At 42.5% G+C, this 19661-nt stretch overlaps 4 protein-coding genes across 4 annotated transcripts; 2 read left to right on the forward strand and 2 right to left on the reverse strand.

The window, feature by feature from the left end:
- On the forward strand, nt 1-2282 carry LOC138611120 (tripartite motif-containing protein 16-like). The gene has a single exon (XM_069684056.1). The coding sequence runs from the start codon at nt 16-18 to the stop codon at nt 1681-1683; it is 1668 nt and encodes a 555-aa protein (XP_069540157.1). The 5' UTR covers nt 1-15; the 3' UTR covers nt 1684-2282.
- A 6472-nt stretch (nt 2283-8754) lies between these two features.
- LOC138611118 (tripartite motif-containing protein 16-like) lies at nt 8755-10862 on the forward strand. The gene is made up of 2 exons (XM_069684054.1): nt 8755-9498; nt 9586-10862. Exons 1-2 carry the CDS (start codon nt 8757-8759, stop codon nt 10494-10496), a joined length of 1653 nt encoding a protein of 550 aa, XP_069540155.1. The 5' UTR covers nt 8755-8756; the 3' UTR covers nt 10497-10862.
- A 1818-nt stretch (nt 10863-12680) lies between these two features.
- Nucleotides 12681-16253, reverse strand: LOC138611603 (E3 ubiquitin/ISG15 ligase TRIM25-like). Its single transcript, XM_069684783.1, has 2 exons — nt 15554-16253; nt 12681-12703 (listed from the first exon to the last, which is right to left on the reverse strand). The coding sequence occupies exons 1-2, from the start codon at nt 16251-16253 to the stop codon at nt 12681-12683; spliced, it is 723 nt and encodes a 240-aa protein (XP_069540884.1).
- Nucleotides 16254-17298: 1045 nt separating this feature from the next.
- Nucleotides 17299-19234, reverse strand: LOC138611604 (E3 SUMO-protein ligase ZBED1-like). Its single transcript, XM_069684784.1, has 3 exons — nt 18381-19234; nt 17953-18205; nt 17299-17718 (listed from the first exon to the last, which is right to left on the reverse strand). The coding sequence occupies exons 1-3, from the start codon at nt 19232-19234 to the stop codon at nt 17299-17301; spliced, it is 1527 nt and encodes a 508-aa protein (XP_069540885.1).
- Nucleotides 19235-19661: the final 427 nt, after the last annotated feature.

The raw sequence follows: 19661 nt of genomic DNA on the forward strand, positions 1-19661 counted from the left end.
TCACTGAGAGATGAAATGGCGCAGAAAGGACTTCAGCTGGACCGGGAAACCTTCTCTTGTTCCATCTGTCTGGATCTACTGAAGGATCCGGTGACTGTTCCCTGTGGACACAGCTACTGCATGAACTGTATTCAAACCCACTGGGATAAAGAGGATGAGAAGAGAGTCTACAGCTGCCCTCAGTGTAGGCAGACCTTCACACCGAGGCCTGTCCTGCTGAAAAACACCATGTTAGCGGTTTTAGTGGAGGAGCTGAAGAAGACTGGACTCCAAGCTGCTCCTGCTGATCACTGCTATGCTGGACCTGAAGATGTGGCCTGTGATGTCTGCACTGGGAGAAAACTGAAAGCCTGCAAGTCCTGTCTGCAGTGTCTGGCTTCTTACTGTGAGAAACACCTTCAACTTCATTCTGAACTGGATCCATTAAAGAAACACAAGCTGGTGGAGCCCTCCAAGAAGCTCCAGGAGAACGTCTGCTCTCGTCACGATGAGGTGATGAAGATGTTCTGTCGTACTGATCAGCAGTCTATCTGTTATCTCTGCTCTGTGGACAAACATAAAGGCCACGACACAGTCACAGCTGCAGCAGAAAGGACCGAGAGGCAGAGAGAGCTCGGGGTGAGTCGACAAAACATCCAGCAGAGAATCCAGGACAGAGAGAAAGATGTGAAGCTGCTTCAACAGCAGGTGGAGGCTGTCAATCGCTCTGCTGATAAAGCCATGGAGGACAGTGAGAAGATCTTCACTCAGCTGATCCGTCTCATGGAGGAAAGACGCTCTGATGTGAAGCAGCAGGTCAGATCCCAGCAGGAAGCTGAAGTGAGTCGAGTCAGAGAGCTTCAGGAGAAGCTGGAGCAGGAGATCACTGAGCTGAAGAGGAGAGACGCTGACCTGGAGGAGCTGTCACTCACAGAGGATCACAACCAGTTTCTACACGACTACCCCTCACTGTCACCACTCAGTGAATCTACAGACTCATCCAGCATCAAGATCCGTCCTCTGAGGTACTTTGAGGCTGTGACAGCGGCTGTGTCAGAGGTCAGAGATAAACTACAGGACGTTCTGAGGGAGACATGGACAAACATCTCACAGACAGTGACTGAAGTGGATGTTTTACTGTCACAACCAGAGCCCAAGACCAGAGCTGAGTTCTTACAGTACTCATGTGACATCACACTGGATCCAAACACAACACACACATGGCTGTTATTATCTGATGGGAACAGAAAAGCAACATTAATGAGTGAAGAACAGTCTTATTCTAGTCACCCAGACAGATTCACTTATTATAGCCAGGTCCTGAGTAGAGAGAGTCTGACTGGACGTTGTTACTGGGAGGTGAAGTGGAGAGGAGGAGGAGTTCATGTAGCAGTCGCATACAAGAATATCAGCAGAGCAGGGAATGAATGTGGATTTGGATACAATGACAAATCTTGGGCGTTAGATTGTGACAACAACAGTTATAACTTTTGGTACAACAATGTCCAAACTCCTGTCTCAGGTCCTCTGTCCTCCAGAGTAGGAGTGTACCTGGATCACAGAGCAGGTATTCTGTCCTTCTACAGCATCTCTGAAACCATGACTCTCCTCCACAGAGTCCAGACCACATTCACTCAGCCTCTCTATGCTGGACTTTGGCTTTATTATTATGGATCCACTGTTGAGTTGTGTAAAGTGAAATAGACAGAAGTCATTTAAGGGACAGCGGGTTAACTTCTGTGTTTTCATTCTTCAGCTTGATTTTTATTCATGTTTGTTGCTGAGAGCTGATTGTTGGCACATTTTTGTCACCTGTCAATCAAACTTGATGGGCGGTACTTTGACGTCTTCTCATGTGTTCTGTAAATGAGTTCCTTTAAGTGACGCTCCTTCCTGTGTCTGTTTAGCCATGGAGGCTTTCACTGCTCATGATGACCTTTGTTCGTTTTTCTAGGCTGTAAATGGTTTGTGGTTTTTAATAATGATGTATTTGTCAAACGAGAGAAAGAACCAGATCTTGCTTTTAATGTAGATATTTTGTCCACAATACTTTGTTCTTTGCTAGATCAACTTTTGTTCATATCTAAATGAATGTAAAAATGTCCTCTGAGGTATTTTAAACCTTCAATGATCATGATGAAATCAATGAGGAGATTTTTTGACATAGTTTAGATTGTGGTCAAACAAACTGATGGTGTGGATGAAGTGAATCTGTTGATGACATCAGGAACAAGAATCATTGAACAGACTTTACTGATGTGATGTGTGAACAAACTGAAGTTTGACATCATGAATAAACAAACAGGATCAAAGTCTTTTCTTCTCGTCTTCATTGGTTGAAAGCTGTCCTTGGATGCTGTGAGTCTTCTCAACATCACTTTAGTTGCTGCAGTTTAAAAAGCCAGCGTATCTTATTTTGAAATACAAATCTTTGCAGAATCCAGAATCTCTCCTTAAAGAGACTCTGGCTTCTGCAGCTCAAACTCCCACAGTTCTGTTTTTGAAATTCCAGATGGTAAGAGAGAGACGGGGTGACAGAGAGGGGAGTCAGAGGGTGCCGTCTTCTCTGCCTCAGTTTCGTCGGATAAACTGCAAACTTCCAGTTTTTAATCTGTCAGTGGATGTTTTGGATCCTAAAACCTGCAGCTCTCGAAGGAAAATCATCAAATGTCCTGAGTGTTGTTTGTTTTGATCATTTATTAGTACGACTAAGGAGACAGCTAAACGTGTGAAGCATGACAGCAAATGTATCCAAGTATATTGTATTGTATTGTATCACATTGAATCCTTCCCCATATTGTGCCTTCTTAGTTTACAAGAGATAAAAGTCATCTTAAACCAACAACCTCTAAGATTTCAGTTTCATTCTCTTGGGCACCACCTAATGGCAATAAACGGTAATTGTAAGGGCACACTTCCCAATCTAACCAGACGTCCACGGTCGGCTCCGGTTGTAACTCTTGATTTTCCTGGCTGACGGTCGCTTTCCTTTTTAGACTGTTTGCTTCATCTGAGCGTCGAGTTTGTTTCTTTTTCTTTGGATTTTCACTTCTTGTTGAAGTTGTATCTGTAGTCATCCATCTTTTCTTTGTTTGTTCAGCCATAGTAGATTAGTAGTAGATGTGCACATGCACACGCGCGCCGAGCTTTATAGGGAATCATGCATTTAGGCAGAATTAAAGCATTGTTTTATCAGCGGAAAATATCGGCAGTAAAACGTCATTTTCAAGCCATACTCTGCAGATACCGATAACGTGCCGATATCATCGTGCATCCCTCGAACAAACTGTTAAAAAGTGGTCAGAGAAATAATATAGAAATCTGCAACATTACGGACACATTTTTCACAGACATGCTCAGAAAAGTCCAAAAAGACAAGACAGTGGCTCCTCAGCAGTGCCTAATCTTTACTTTTCAGTAAGAGACATTTTTTTCCTCCAAATTAAACAGTTTTACATCAAGACACAGAGTAACTTAAATTATCTCTAGCTGACATGTACGCTTGATTCCAGTCTCGATGGAAGAATAGACCAAAAAATAAAATACAAATCAAGACGAGAAACAACAAACAGAAGCGCTCTTGAACGCAGCCTCCATCCCACGTCTGTTAAAGGTGTCGTTAGGCAAAGTTAACTGTCCAAACCCCAACACGATGGGGTCATGGATTGTCCACAGCTGTTAGCGTAGCACGAGTGTTAATGAGTTAAACCACAGTGAGTTGATAAAGACATCGAGTCTTGTTCCAGTCAGTCGGTGTGCATCCGTTATTATACCTCTGAAAGAATCAACAACCACGAGCGGGTCCATTTTCACGACAAGATGCAACCCTTGGCGAAAAGAAGAAAAGTGGCACTGTCAAAACGGGCGAACAGGAGGGAGGAGACGAGAGCTGAGGCGACCGACAGGCTGATATGAGGTGTGATGCTCCATGTGGAAGTCCATGAGAAGAAAGGAGCTCCTCAAAACGCCACAACAGGAGCGTTTGTGTGAATGATACAGGAGAGGTGTGCGCAACTCGCGGCCGCCAGAATGAGAGATCCCTTGGAGAGCGGTACCATGCAGTCTGAAGGTACCGCACTTCAGAAGAGAGTCACCTTTGCATGGGTCTGGAGTTTTTCTGGGTGGTACATTTTATTTAATCCACACACGCACACATTCACAGTTCAGGGATGCCCAGTTTGTAATCAGCCTCTCAAAAGTTAAGAGGTCAAACATGCCGCGACCTCTGCAGGTAACGACCGCAGAGTTACAACGCACGAAAAAACTGCTCCTAGTCAGTGGTGTCACATTGTAGATTTCTCCACATGTGAGAAGTCTTTGATGGACTTTCAACAACAGGAAAATCACATCTTCAAATAAAATTAAAGAAACACAACGCCCGAGATGGCAGGCGCTCAGCTATGTACAGGTTAAACTGCCCAGTAAAGACAAAAACAACAGTTGAGTAATGCCACAGTTATTGGTTTTCTTTGCCACATCAAAATGCAGTCAGACATGTGATCAAATGGTTTAAACAGACATCTCAATCTGCGCATGTTTCTGTTCTGTATGCGCCAGAACACTCGCTCTGAAACACGTAAAAAAACAACAAACTGTGATTCCAGTTGAGCCTCTGCTTCCCCCAAAAACAAAACAAAGAAAAGCCCAAAAACAAAATGATGTGTACATGTATTTCTCAGGAGAGGAAGAGATGAAAGCTGATGAACATGAGCAAGAAACCTTCAAAGGACAAATCAGCATGAAAAAGGTAACGACACGACAACGCTGAGCAGGTTTCAATGGTGTTATCAGGCTGAGCGGATGTCTGTCGGGTAACTGCAACGACACTCTGGTGGTGATTTTTCAGCTCAACCTGCAGCGACGACGGCTAATCCAACTTTTCCCTCAATTCCCCCCTGAAATTTGCCGTCACCTTGCAGGCGGCTACATGAATTAATCCCCCACCATGAGTGTCGTTGAAGCTGAACGTGTGAAATGACTCGAAATCTGCTTCAAATGTGCTTTACTGTGCTCCGTTTTCAATATGGGAGTCAAAGGTCAGATCGCCTTGAAGCACAGCGTGTCTGAAGACAGAAGACAAAACTGGGACGTGTCCATCAGGCGTCTTGCCTCTTTTTAGCTGGCTCAAGGAGGTGCAGCTCGTAGAGGAGTGAAAGGTCATACCGACGTCAGCGTGTCGATATATGTGGCGGTAATGAAGAGAGCTGAAGTCCTGCAGAATTTACTTTTTAGCCTCTTGCTTTCAGCTTGTGGATTTCATGACAGATTCTCCTTCAACTGTTTGAAAAGCTGAAAAAAAGTAAGGTTTTCTTTCCACATTCAAGCAAGAGCAAGACCTGACCCCTAGGCGGCAATTTCACCCAATGCAACTTGTGTTTGACTCGAGGGGAGCACTCAAATCGAGCACTGATTAGGCACGGACATCATTTGAACCTGGCCCGACTCTGCTTCCGGATCAGTCTGATGTAAACGGACCCGAGTGTACCTCTGAGACCTCTACCGCACAGGACAGTAAAATCTGAACCCCCCTTTATCAATCAGGCTCAAATACAGCAGCGTTCAACAACTACATCTCCCATGAATCTAAGCCAAACATGATTTCTGAGCTCACAAGAAGAGGTGGGTATCTAATGTTGAAGTACAGTAAGCTGGCGTACAATGTCTGCTCTGATTTGTAACCTTGTTTGCTCAGATTGTTGCTCATTTACGGCTAAATTCTGCCAATTTTACATTTGATTAAGCAAAGTTTATTTCTTAATAAGTGAAAATCTTTTAGTTTTTTAAAGGACGAACACGTTTCCTCTTTTCAAGGTAAAAAGAAATTAAGAATAATCGGTCGAATACAGTTATAAATGTCCCGAGAGTTCAGGGGAGAAAAAGCATTCCACTGTTAGGTGTGTATGTTAAACACAGAGCGCGAATCAGGATATGATTAGCCTAGCTTAGCATAAAGCTAGGCTAGCCTGTCTCAATCTAAAGTTTAAAAATGAGCCTAACAACCCTAAAGCAGGAAACGTATAAATCAAGAAACAAACAGCAAAGGAAAAACATTCATTTAGTTACATAAGGGAACTATTTCTGCTCATTTCAGCGTTTATGTTCATGCATGTATTTAGCAAAACAACTCGTGTTTCAATGAGCTTTTAGGAGGTCCATTTTTCACCAAGCTCGCTCTTCCCTGTCTCTGTGCTAAGCTAGGCTAAACTCATCCTGACTCTAGCTCCACACACACACGAGAGGTACTGATCTTTTTGTCTTGCGCTCAGAAAAAAAGCCTAGACTAACAATGACAAAGTGCTCAATTTTTACCATCACACAGTAAAAAAGAGACTCATTATTGAACATGGAAAGAAAACCACAAATGAAGTTTCAGCGTTTAAAAACAAAAACTCTTGATGAGAAGAAACATCATCATGAGGCAGAACTTCAGCTCTCTGTCTTATTAGTTATACCGACTAACATTAGATATTGTCATGCTGCCCACCTCGCATGGACACAATGCAGTCACAGTACATTTCATTGAGTATTAGTGTCATTGTCTACATGTGACTGTTTCCCCCTGGAATTATTCCAATTCTGTTGGGAAAGCATGAACACTTTAAAAGCCTTTTAATGCAGCTTTAACCTTTTAATGTTCTTGGTATTATAACAGCAGTTTTTAAGGAAGATCACTTTGCACGTGCGGTTGCTGCTGCTGCACAGTGACGGCTAAAAATCTGACATGTAGTGCTTTTTTTTTCTCCAGCCAGAGCTTAAAAGAGGATGTTGGTGGACACGCAGCTTTGTTTTTAGGATGCTTGTCAGTACCACAGGCTCTTTCCAATGAGTGCACAGTGAAAGAGGGAGGGGCTAAGGGCACACCTGTACACTCAACCGCCCACACAGGTAGGAAAAAATGGAATGAAAGACAACAGGGAAAAAAAGATGTACAATCAGACAGCCTGCCCACCCTGCAAAGTGGAGCAGAATTCAAGCTCCGCACACCCAAACTAAAAATAAAAAGTTCAACACAAATATTTCAAAAAGCACAACATGACGTTTTTTTATATCCTACATCCAGCTCGATAGCGACATTAATAGTTCAACAAGATCAATATATCTTTATAATCATTTTAAGGTACCTCTTATATTTTTCTGAGTATTTACAACTGTACAAGCAAAGCACACTTCAAAGTGCACACATTTAATACAGTATTGGCTAGTTTTGCATTTACAAGGTTTATAATTTCCCCCGAAAAAAACAACAACCTGAAACTACAGAACAAGAAACAAAAGGAACAATCAAAAGTTTTCTTTTCGTACATTTTACAAAAACAGAACAGAAAGAAAAAGCTGCTCGACTTGTCCTCTCTCTCTCTCTCTCTCTCTCTCTCTCTCTCTCTCTCTCAGTCTCTCTCTCTCTGTCTCTCTCTCTCTCTCAGTCTCTCTCTCTCTGTCTCTCTCTCTCTCTCTCTCTCTCTCTCTCTCTCTGTCTCTCTCTCTCTCAGTAAGACTTGTGACGTCTGTTACCACTTCATATTTTCCTCGTGTCACGCTTTGTTTACATTTTGGGGATTTTTTTGTTTGAAAAGAAATAAACTCTATGCTTGTCTTGTATAAAAGTTAAGTCATTTTTCAAGTTTAAATAAAATTCAAGTTTCTCAAACACTGGATGGAATTTTTTTCTTACATTTTGCGTATACATAGAGACCGCGATGCATCTCTATTTTTTTCGTCTCACTAAAAAGAAAACTTAACGATATTTCTCGTGGAATAAACAGCATTGTTTATAAATGAGTGGATATGGTGCGTTTTTATCTCTTTTTCCATTTCCACCAATGAGAAAAATAGCAAAACAAAAATAATCGACCCATCCAAGTGCATCTCAGTCCTTCAAAAAAATGTTTTTATTTGTTAGCAAACTCAAGATTTAGCGTCCAAATCAAAAGCAGCTATGAGCAGGAGTACAGGCTTGTAAATGAAGCTTTCCCTTCTCCACATGGGCTCCTGTGTTCTCTTAGTGGGATTACCCAGAATGCTTCTTGGCGAGACATGCGAGGTCCCACGTCGTGTAGGTTAATATTGTGTCTATAGTACAGTGTTTTTTTAAAAGAATGTTTTCTTCAAAAGATAAACCAGAGCACACCGCAGATGCGCAGGGAGGGAAATGCACTTCAAGTCCATCACGTTGCAAAAAAACAAACTTTTGACACTTTATAATTTAAGTTTCATCATTCTTCTGTCATTTGGAGCCATTTGAAAACACGTGTAGCAGCATTTTCACCACTCTGATTTGATACGTGAATTCAGCAGTTAAAGTGTTTGATGACAGTTTACTTTGATGACTTTAAATTCTCAGTCAGCTGTTTTTAAGCAGTAAAATAAGTTTGAACAGAATCTGATGACCAAGTAGAGAAATATGCAGCCATCACCAGAGACCTGAAGAGTCGACAAGTATTTTACAACTTAAAGCTGCAAATGTTTCACATGTGGAGCAGGTTTTAACTGAGGCTTCATGTAAATGAGGAAACAAAGTTCAAAATCCACAGCGCCGCTCCTCTTCTGGGAATCACAGCTTGATAACCCCTCCCTCTTCTTCCTGCTCTCAAACACAGCCAGCTCCACTCTGACTCAGACACTTCCTTGTTCCCTCCCCTTCAGATCAACAGTTTGAAGATGGGTGTAACCAACCAGAGCTGACACTCACTGCACAAACACATGCTGTGTAGATCAGAGCTCAAACTAGTTTCAGGTCTGAAGGTCAGAAACTCAGACAGTTGTTGTCACTGAGAGGTGAAATGGCGCAGAAAGGAGTTCAGCTGGACCGGGAAACCTTCTCTTGTTCCATCTGTCTGGATCTACTGAAGGATCCGGTGACTGTTCCCTGTGGACACAGCTACTGCATGAACTGTATTCAAACCCACTGGGATAAAGAGGATGAGAGGAGAGTCTACAGCTGCCCTCAGTGTAGGCAGACCTTCACACCGAGGCCTGTCCTGCTGAAAAACACCATGTTAGCAGCTTTAGTGGAGGAGCTGAAGAAGACTGGACTCCAAGCTGCTCCTGCTGATCTCTGCTATGCTGGACCTGAAGATGTGGCCTGTGATGTCTGCACTGGGAGAAAACTGAAAGCCTGCAAGTCCTGTCTGCAGTGTCTGGCTTCTTACTGTGAGAAACACCTTCAACTTCATTATGATTCCCCTGCCTTTAAGAAGCACAAGCTGGTGGAGCCCTCCAAGAAGCTCCAGGAGAACGTCTGCTCTCGTCACGATGAGGTGATGAAGATGTTCTGTCGTACTGATCAGCAGTCTATCTGTTATCTCTGCTCTATGGACGAACATAAAGGCCACGACACAGTCTCAGCTGCAGCAGAAAGGACTGAGAGGCAGAGAGAGCTCGGGGTGAGTCGACAAAACATCCAGCAGAGAATCCAGGACAGAGAGAAAGATGTGAACATGCTTCAACAGCAGGTGGAGGCTATCAATTGCTCTGCTGATAAAACCGTGGAGGACAGAGAGAAGATCTCCAACCAGCTGTTCAGTCTCATGAAGAAAGGACGCTCTGCTGGTGGAGCCATGGGGGTCAGTGAGAAGATCTTTAATCAGCTGATGGATTTCATGCAGATAGGACACTCTCATGAGAAGCAGCAGCTCAGATACCAGCAGGAAGCTGAAGTGAGTCGAGTCAGAGAGCTTCAGGAGAAGCTGGAGCAGGAGATCACTGAGCTGAAGAGGAGAGACGCTGACCTGGAGGAGCTGTCACTCACAGAGGATCACAACCAGTTTCTACACGACTACCCCTCACTGTCACCACTCAGTGAATCTACAGACTCATCCAGCATCAAGATCCGTCCTCTGAGGTACTTTGAGGCTGTGACAGCGGCTGTGTCAGAGGTCAGAGATAAACTACAGGACGTTCTGAGGGAGACATGGACAAACATCTCACAGACAGTGACTGAAGTGGATGTTTTACTGTCACAACCAGAGCCCAAGACCAGAGCTGAGTTCTTACAGTACTCATGTGACATCACACTGGATCCAAACACAGCACACACATATCTGTTATTATCTGATGGGAACAGAAAAGCAACAGTAATGAGAGAAAAACAGTCTTATTCTAGTCACCCAGACAGATTCACTGGATGGGATCAGGTCCTGAGTAGAGAGAGTCTGACTGGACGTTGTTACTGGGAGGTGGAGTGGAGAGGAGGAGGAGTTCATGTAGCAGTCGCATACAAGAATATCAGCAGAGCAGGGAATGAATGTGGATTTGGATACAATGACAAATCTTGGGCGTTAGATTGTGACAACAACAGTTATAACTTTATGTACAACAAAGTGAACACTCCTGTCTCAGGTCCTCGGTCCTCCAGAGTAGGAGTGTACCTGGATCACAGAGCAGGTATTCTGTCCTTCTACAGCATCTCTGAAACCATGACTCTCCTCCACAGAGTCCAGACCACATTCACTCAGCCTCTCTATGCTGGACTTTGTCTTTATTATTATGGATCCACTGTTGAGTTGTGTAAAGTGAAATAGACAGAAGTCATTTAAGGGACAGCGGGTTAACTTCTGTGTTTTCATTCTTCAGCTTGATATTTATTCATGTTTGTTGCTGAGAGCTGATTGTTGGCACATTTTTGTCACCTGTCAATCAAACGTTATGGGCGGTACTTTGCCGTCTTCTCATGTGTTCTGTAAATGAGTTCCTTTAAGTGACGCTCCTTCCTGTGTCTGTTTAGCCATGGAGGCTTTCACTGCTCATGATGACCTTTGTTCGTTTTTCTAGGCTGTAAATGGTTTGTGGTTTTTAATAATGATGTATTTGTCAAACGAGAGAAAGAACCAGTTCTTGCTTTTAATGTAGATATTTTGTCCACAATACTTTGTTCTTTGCTAGATCAACTTTTGTTTATATCTAAATTAATGTAAAAATGTCCTCTGAGGTATTTTAAACCTTCAATGATCATGATGAAATCAATGAGGAGATTTTTTGACATAGTTTAGATTGTGGTCAAACAAACTGATGGTGTGGATGAAGTGAATCTGTTGATGACATCAGGAACAAGAATCATTGAACAGACTTTACTGATGTGATGTGTGAACAAACTGAAGTTTGACATCATGAATAAACAAACTGGATCAAAGTCTTTTCTTCTCGTCTTCATTGCAGGGTTTCAAACAAAGCTGATGGACAAAATGTCAAATAATATGAGGGTATAACTGAGGCAGGTTTCCTCCTGAAACACCCCAAAGTTCAATATTCATGATAAGAGCAGAAGAGCTCTTTGAGTAAGTCTCTGTGCTTTCAGCTTTCCTCACCAAAAACAGAAACATTTTGAAATAACAGTCAGAATTAATTTGGTGAAATTGAAGTGCTGCCTCACAGATATTATGTCCATGTGGACATTTATTGTCCTGTAGACTTTAATGAAGAGGAAACCTCCGAATGAGGCTGTCAGGTTGATTCAGTGTTTTGCTCACCTTGGCACTGAACCAGTGATTGACTCAGCTTTTTGTAACATGTAAATGTTTTAAAATCAACAATCAATGCAAAATGTGCGCTCTATATTAGGTCAAGTCATAAAATCCTGAAACAATAGAAACACATTTCCCATTCCTAAATACAATTTCAGACCTGAGACTCTTTGCTGCCATCTTTTCAGTGTGACCTGATGTCAGTGTAGCCGGGTGAGTCTCCTCTGAACAAGCTGACATAATGTTGTATTACAGTTATTTAAACCTCTCTTGTTGTCTGAAGCTGCTGAAAGCTCAGTAACATTTGAACAAGTCTTCCTGCAGTGAACATGGCAGCAGGTTCACAACTGATATGTGAAACTGATGCCCAACACAAGAGGGCGCCCTTATCCTGCTAACCAGGGAGCTGAAAACATGTCAAAGCAGTTTGTCTGCATCAGGTAGGAAACGTTCTCATTGTGTCGAACTACTCTGAGCAGACTTGGGGAGCAACGGAATACAAGCAGACCTAATGGTGTTACGTAAATAGCCCTCTATGGCATGGTGTTGCCCACAGGTAACAAACTACCTTTATGAACCTTACAGCGCCCCTTTAAGTTTTTAAAATAAGGATAAATATCAACATATCACCAGACATCTCTGAGTCCAATAAAATGAGGGTTTGAGGTGGGTGTGGCTTTTGTCTGAGGGTGGAGCATTGCTTTCAGGAAGCAAAGCTGCATGGGACACAGTGCCAAGAACTGGAAAGATAAATAAAATGTAACATGTTTAAATTAAAATGAATGCATATAAAAATATGTGCATGAGAATGTAAAGAAGCATGTTTTATTGTTAAAATACTTTTGTTTTTATTTAGAGACTATAACTGTGTCTTCTCTTTGTTGCCTCAGGGCAACATTGTGCATTTAGAGCTCTTTTGTTCAGGCTATATGATGCTGAAGTGAGGACATGTGCTCGGATGTTTTATTATGGCCATAGTCAATGTTTTTACTTCATATCTACTGACACTTACTGGAAATGGACACAAGAACCTTTTCTGGGGGGAAGGAACATGATCGAGTAGTGAGGGTCATTCCCTCTGACAGTGAGGACAGTGAGGCTGAAGAGTCAGGACGAGTGGATTCCCAAATCAGGTTTAATACACAGTTAGCAGGTCAAGGGTCAGTGTCAGTAAAGTAATGTGTATGTGTGTGTGCACAGGTACACCGAAGGCCAAGTGCAGAAAATATGATGTCCACCTGTGTTTCACGTCCACCAGCAGCTGCTTCCTGAGGTTCCATACACAATAGGAATCACATGAAAAAGAGAAACACTTCAAATAATAACCTCAACAAACACACAGCACACACGACAGACACACACACAGTCTAACCTCCTCCACCCACTTACTTTAAAAGCAAACGTAATACTCAGAGCTGTTGAAACCATTTGTGGTGGATTTTTGTCAAAATAAAAACTTTTCTTCTTCATATATTGCTTATTTTCCTTATTCTAATTATTAGATGTACTATAAAAACCCTGGGTGTTTCAGTGCCCTCATAGCACACACACACACACACACATATATATATATATATGTATTATCAGGGACCCCCAAAGCTCCTAAAAAATAGTGTCAAATATCTTTTCCTCTGAAAAAAAGTTATAGTCTAATTAGATTACAGATACATTCATTAAAAATGGGGATTACTAGCAGCATTGCAGTTTTAAAACACATTTTAAAAGGAAGACGAGATAATACCAAAGATGCTCTTTAACATCTGGTGTTTCATTTCTGAACCGTCCGTCTGACCGTCTCTGATACCATGCGCGCACGTTACGTCACTTCACGACACACAAGTCTCACAACACTGCTCCTCAAAGTTGCCATCCTCAGTCCCTGGTTGCCATGGCCTGTCGTGAACAAGTGAACATTCAACGGTTGGAACGTTCACCATCATTTTGTGTCTTCAAAGGAGAAAGAATGCGAGCAACATCGCAGTACAGTGGAAGTTATGCCTCGTGATAATGCTGTCATTATCCACGGACTCCAAGTCTAATTTAAAGAAACGTTTACAGGTAAGACCAACTGCTAACGTTAGCTGCACAGGATCAAAATGTTAGCTAACCTGTCGTCTTCTTCTTCTACTACTGAAGAATAGTTTGTGACTCTGGTGAAACTTCAGCCGGGATGGTGTGGGTAAAAACACAAGCCCCAGACTGGAAGAAGTTTGTGGAAGTTTACTAGAAGTTTGAGTGTGAAGTAGTGTGAACAGCATACTTAACAAAGTACATTTAAATGCGCATAATTACCGCTATTAATTTAAACGGACATTCGCGCATTACAAAAGTATTGAAATTTATTTTTCTCTTGTCTTTATTTCAGTCTTAATTTGTCTTTATAATCAGTTACTTTACTTTACAATTGTGATACTTGGATTAAGTTCATGATTTACTGACTTTTTAACAGGTAATTAACTGTATTGGAATACATTTTTAAGGTAACCCTCCCAACCTAGACTATAAGTCAAAAGGAATGCTCCTTTTAATCAAAAGAGTAAAATGTTTTTTGACTGTTCTTGATTATTTTCTACTTATTAATTTTGCTCTGGGCTATTAATTACAGAATTAACAATCTCTGAGGGAAAGTAATGGTGATTCTTGTGGGCTTTCCGGTTTACATCTGGCATTTAGATTAAGACTTCCAGCCAATACTTCCTTTTGCTGCACTGTTTACAGTCCAACTAGCAACTCAAGAAGTGACCATGTGTTCAGATCAATAGTGAAGTAATATTCTCCCCTCCAGATAGGCTACGTCAGCAAAATAAAAGCTGTCCTTTCTTGGAATTACATCCCCTGGATGAGCGGCCGTTCATCTGTTTGTTGTGAGTCCCAATTTGACTGTGAATAGTCAGTTACACAGAGGCTGCTCTCTGGCTTACTTCAGCGGTATGAACCCGTAAAAGATTTTCTTGTGATTGACTTTAATTAACGGCTCTTAAGTTTGCTGAAATAACAACATCATGATGCAGATTAGTCAAAATGAAGCTTTGTCAGGTCTGTCCTCGAGGAGAAGCAAACTACTTTAAAATGAGACATTTGTTGAACGGAGGTTGGAGCGATCATTTGTGATGCATTCAAGGAAACCAGGAAATCTAAGCTCTGAACAGCTTTTTTGACACAGTGTCAAGGGAATTTGTCTCAAGTAGAATTTTTGATCTAGAGCCGATTGTTAGCTGAACTTTGCATCAGATATCTGTAAACAGCACTTTTCTGCCAAACAAATACATTTTATTGTAATGATAGATCTCCTTACAAATGTTCACAGAAGTGAGAACAACATATCTACTATAAAAGCAGGTGCTTGTGTCTTAAGAACCATGCAGCCAAAGAGAAACAACAGAAAAGACATCAATAAAAATATTCCAAAAAAATCGGTCCTTAAAAATGTCAATGAGCATTGAAAGCCTCAAAGGATGAATAGACCCAGGAAGAAGCGACGCTTGAATTGAAGCCAAAGTCCTTTAAATGATTTTACATTAGTTTACAGATCTTAGCACTGGTTTCAGCATAATATAACCCAAGTCCAGCAAAGAGAGGCTGAGTGAATGTGGTCTGGACTCTGTGGAGGAGAGTCATGGTTTCAGAGATGCTGTAGAAGGACAGGATACCTGCACTATGATCCAGGTACACTCCTACTCTGGAGGACAGAGGACCTGAGACTCCAGTTTTGTATGAGTTGTGCATTAATGAAAATGTGGTTACGTCACACTCTAAAGTCCAGGAATAGTCATTAAATCCAAATCTAGATTCACTGTTCTTGTATGCAACTGTTACATTACCTACATCTGTCGACATCACCTCCCAGTAACAACGTCCAGTCAGACTCTCTTTGCTCAGGACCTGAAACCATGAAGTCAATCTGACTGGGTCCTTAGAATAAGAGTGATTTCTCTCCCTTCTCGTTACTGTTGCTTTTCTGTTCCCAACAGATAACAACAGCCGTGTGTGTGCTGTGTTTGGATCCAGTGTGATGTCACGTGCATACTGTAAGAACTCAGCTCTGGTCTTGGGCTGTGGTTGTAGCTTTAAAACATTCACTTCAGTCACTGTCCGTGAGATGTTTGTCCTTTTCTCACCCAGAACGTCCTGTAGTTTATCTGTGACTTCGGACACAGCCGCTGTCACATCTTTCTCTCTGTCCTGGATTCTCTGCTGGATGTTTTGTCGACTCACCCCGAGCTCTCTCTGCCTCTCAGTCCTTTCTGCTGCAGCTGAGACTGTGTCGTGGCCTTTATGTTCGTCCACAGAGCAGAGATAACAGATAGACTGCTGATCAGTACGACAGAACATCTTCATCACCTCATCGTGACGAGAGCAGATGTTCTCCTGGAGCTTCTTGGAGGGCTCCACCAGCTTGTGCTTCTTAAAGGCAGGGGAATCATAATGAGGCTGAAGGTGTTTCTCACAGTAAGAGATCAGACACTGCAGACAGGACTTGCAGGCTTTCAGTTTTCTCCCAGTGCAGACATCACAGGCCACATCTTCAGCTCCAGCATAGCAGTGATCAGCAGGAGCAGCTTGGAGTCCAGTCTTCTTCAGCTCCTCCACTAAATCTGCTAACATGGTGTTTTTCAGCAGGACAGGCCTCGGTGTGAAGGTCTGCCTACACTGAGGGCAGCTGTAAATGTTCTTCTTCTTCTTTCCATCCCAGAAGCGTTTGATACAGTTCATGCAGTAGCTGTGTCCACAGGGAACAGTCACCGGATCCTTCAGTAGATCCAGACAGATGGAACAAGAGAAGGTTTCCCGGTCCAGCTGAACTCCTTTCTGCGCCATGATTCCTTCTGAAAGTTGAGGTTCACTCTCTCTGCTCCAACACAACTGTTTGTCTTCAGTTCCTGTTGATCCGCTGATCTTCAGTGCAGAGTGCTCATCAGCTCTTGTTGGTTATACCCAACTCAACACATGCATATCAATGAGGGGGAGGGACCAAGGAAGAGGATTGGTGGATTGGAGTGAATGAAGCGAGCCATCAGGGAGGGGTCATAATGGTGATGCATTTTAGCAGGAGATGGTGGAGCCTGCTGTTACCAAACAGACACAGTGTTTGTTTTAATATTTATTTTATATTGTATGTGCATTTTATGTTATAATGAGACAGGTTGGTCTCAGGTGGAGGTGTACTTCCTGTGTATGATTTTCTCTGGAAAGGCTGCAAATGTACATAAATAAAAACAACTAAATGATATTGTTATGAACAATTTATCAAACAGTAGTGCTGTCAAGAGATTAAAAAAATTGAGTGATTAATTAATTATGATCTGTAGTTAATTGATCTAATTAATCTCTTTTTTAATCTCACCTAAAAATTGATGCGAAAAGCCCTCAACTTGAGGTATTTTCATTTAAATTCATGACATTATTGTGGCAGATCAAAAGATTGATATATAACAAAAAAAGTGGCTTCATAAAGTCATTTATTGTTTTCAACAGACTTGAACAGATGCAGTCCTAGCCATTTACAACCTTTAGTTTCAACTACCAGGAGCGAATATTGCTGTGTTCTTGTCAATCTCCAAATAATTAGAAAATAAAAATAAAATAAAATATCAGGTCCACATAAAGTGCTTTAAGTTCACACATCAAAAAACAGTAAGAACACTTTTCTGAGCAATACAAATATTGAACACTGAACTTGTTGCTTTTCCTCTGCTTCAGATAATATAAAATAAATAAAACAGACCCATCAATCACAGTGCTGTAAATTAGCACATCAAAAATAACATTGTTCATCATCACAAAATAAAGTGCTGAAATAACATCAAGCAATCACTTCTAGTAGGCTACAGAGGACATAGCAGCTATGCTGACCTCATGCCTCTCATTTCTTCTTCTTCAGCCAGTCGCTGAGACAGACAAGCTTGGTCACATTTTCTGGGAGCAAGGCTGCCCTTTTCTTTTGCACTATGTGGCCTGCGAGGCTAAACAGTCTCTCACAAGGTACGGAGGTTGCCGGGGAGGCCAGGTACTTGCGCGCAAGGGCTGATAGCTTTTCATAGGCTCCTGAGTGAGCATACCACCACTGCAGGGGACAGTCATCAATACCGATGCTGGGCTCAGCTCTGTAGCGCTGCAGCTCTGCAGACTCCATTCCATCTTCTTCTGAGTCAGAGTCGGACCCCAGCAGGAGAGCACTCCTCCTCTTCTTCTGAGCTGGTTCATCATCCTCTGTGGAGGGCTGGAGAGTAGCTGCTCTTCTGTGCTCCGATGCTTGGAGCATGTTCTCCAGACTGGTCCACACCTGAATGAATGAATGAATGAATGAATGAATGGATAGATAGATGTATAGATGGATGAATGAATGATTGTCATTAATACTAAGTGCAGTAGGCCGTTTTATTTTATTTTCGTTTTATTTTATTTTATTTTGTGAAGCACTTTGTGTTGCATTTCTTATGTGTGTAAAGTGCTATATAAATAAAGTTAAATTTGATAAATTGGACTCATTAGTCCAGCTTATCCTTATAGTCTTTACCTGTTCCCTCTTTTCTCTTGGAAGACATTTCAAATCCTTGAAACGTGGATCCAGTGCTGTGGCCACCTTGAACCATGTCTCGTTGGCATCAGGTCGCCGTGCTGCCAGGTCCCTCTGGAAGGCATTCTTGAACTTCACCATGTAGGCTGGATCATCATCAGTGATGTCCATGACACGGTCCAGATGGCGAAAAGCAGGCAGCACTACAGAGCAAGAGACGTAGGCCTCACCACCCAGCAGCTCAGTCACATACCTGCAGAGGTGGATAAGTTTGCAAAATAAACTTAGCTGGATATTTAAATTAAAGTGTAACTGATTTCCAATTGAATTGTCCTTAAAAGTAACTACCTAATGTTCATTCATTTTTGGATTACACATGTGACAGTAGTTTATTTCATTAAAATGGACAGGTGTTAATTTGGGCTTACCTGCATGGTTCAAGCAGGATCTCCAGCCTCTGCAGTTTCCCCCACTCAGCTTCGGTTGGCATGACCAATCTGCGGTTGTTCTGTTGGTCCAACGTAGCCTGGACAGCCTCTCGGTTGCGTAGGAGGCGTGAGACCATTGCGAGTGTCGAATTCCACCTGGTCGGTACATCTTGTATAAGTTGCTCGCTCTTTTTTCCAAGTGCTACTTGTTGCTGGTTAAGTTCTGTGGAAATCGCAGGGCTTTGTTTGAAATGGCCAACAATCTTGCGGCACTTTGCTAGTACACCGGCAAACCCACTGCTATCGAGGCAGACCGTGATGGTCCTTTGGAGAATGTGAGCATTGCAGGCGATGTGCTCGTATGGAAGGGCTCTCATAGCAGCAAGCATGTTTGCTGCGCTGTCTGTACCGATGGTGCATATCTTGTTTTCAATTCCCCAGTCATTTGCCACCTTGAGGAACTGTTCGGCGCATTTATCAGCAAAATGCCTGGTTTCTGTTTTCATGACACTCAGTGCAAATGAGTTGAGGTTCCACTCACCATCAATAAAGTGTCCGGTCACCCCCAAATAGCTGTGGTTGCCAGCTGAGGTCCAGTGATCTCCGGTTATAGCAACACAGTTTGGCGAATCCTCCACCAAAATCTCAAGTTTGTTTTTCTTTTCGCCGTCGTACATCTTGCTGATTTTGGTCGTCACTGTAGTCCTGCACGGTGGCTTGTATGATGGGTCAGTGGACGCAGTTTGCAACACCTCTGTTAACCCCTCGTCTTCCACTATGTTTATCGGCCTGCAGTTCATCGCTATCCACTTGGCAAGAACATTCGTCAGCCTGTCAGTCGCAGACTTGCTCATACGCGGGGTGTGCTCCTCAAATTTAGTTTGGCGAAGAGCTTTGCTATGGCTCGATAAATTGCTAACGTCTTCGCTTCTAACGTTAGCTGTGGCTGCACTCGCGACTGGGTGCTTTGCGTTGATGTGGTAGGCTAAACTTGAGCTGCTTCGGTGGTAAGCAAACTCCTTCTTACACAGAAGGCATATCACTCTACCTTTATCAATGGTGCCGTCGGGGCGTTTTTGAAATGTAAATTTTCCATTCATTGGACCGACAACTCTCACATGCTCCATTTTCACGTCTCCTCTCCGCTCCTCACCGCTCCTCACCTTGCCCCCCCCCAACTACAATGGGAGCCTATCAGCTAATGCTGAACAATCCCAAACACAATGACAGCCAATCGAAAAACGGATTTTATAAAAAGGCAACTCACATACAGAAACAGTA

This window comes from Semicossyphus pulcher, unplaced genomic scaffold, assembly GCF_022749685.1.
Source record: "Semicossyphus pulcher isolate SPU_LCO1_2020_fin unplaced genomic scaffold, fSemPul1.0.p SCAF_7, whole genome shotgun sequence".
Taxonomy (NCBI): domain Eukaryota; kingdom Metazoa; phylum Chordata; class Actinopteri; order Labriformes; family Labridae; genus Semicossyphus; species Semicossyphus pulcher.

What these genes read in the sequence shown, in the direction of transcription:
- LOC138611120 (XM_069684056.1), top strand. Translation starts at nt 16, where the DNA reads ATGGCGCAGAAAGGACTTCAGCTGGACCGGGAAACCTTCTCTTGTTCC.
- LOC138611118 (XM_069684054.1), top strand. Translation starts at nt 8,757, where the DNA reads ATGGCGCAGAAAGGAGTTCAGCTGGACCGGGAAACCTTCTCTTGTTCC. An exon ending in GATCTCCAACCAGCTGTTCA is followed by an intron (nt 9,499 to 9,585) that starts GTCTCATGAAGA and finishes TCATGCAGATAG; the next exon opens with GACACTCTCATGAGAAGCAG.
- LOC138611603 (XM_069684783.1), bottom strand. Translation starts at nt 16,253, where the DNA reads ATGGCGCAGAAAGGAGTTCAGCTGGACCGGGAAACCTTCTCTTGTTCC. An exon ending in TAAACTACAGGACGTTCTGG is followed by an intron (nt 12,704 to 15,553) that starts GTGAGAAAAGGA and finishes ATGGAACCTCAG; the next exon opens with GAAGCAGCTGCTGGTGGACG.
- LOC138611604 (XM_069684784.1), bottom strand. Translation starts at nt 19,234, where the DNA reads ATGAGCAAGTCTGCGACTGACAGGCTGACGAATGTTCTTGCCAAGTGG. An exon ending in ATCCTGCTTGAACCATGCAG is followed by an intron (nt 18,206 to 18,380) that starts GTAAGCCCAAAT and finishes CCACCTCTGCAG; the next exon opens with GTATGTGACTGAGCTGCTGG. An exon ending in CAAGAGAAAAGAGGGAACAG is followed by an intron (nt 17,719 to 17,952) that starts GTAAAGACTATA and finishes TCATTCATTCAG; the next exon opens with GTGTGGACCAGTCTGGAGAA.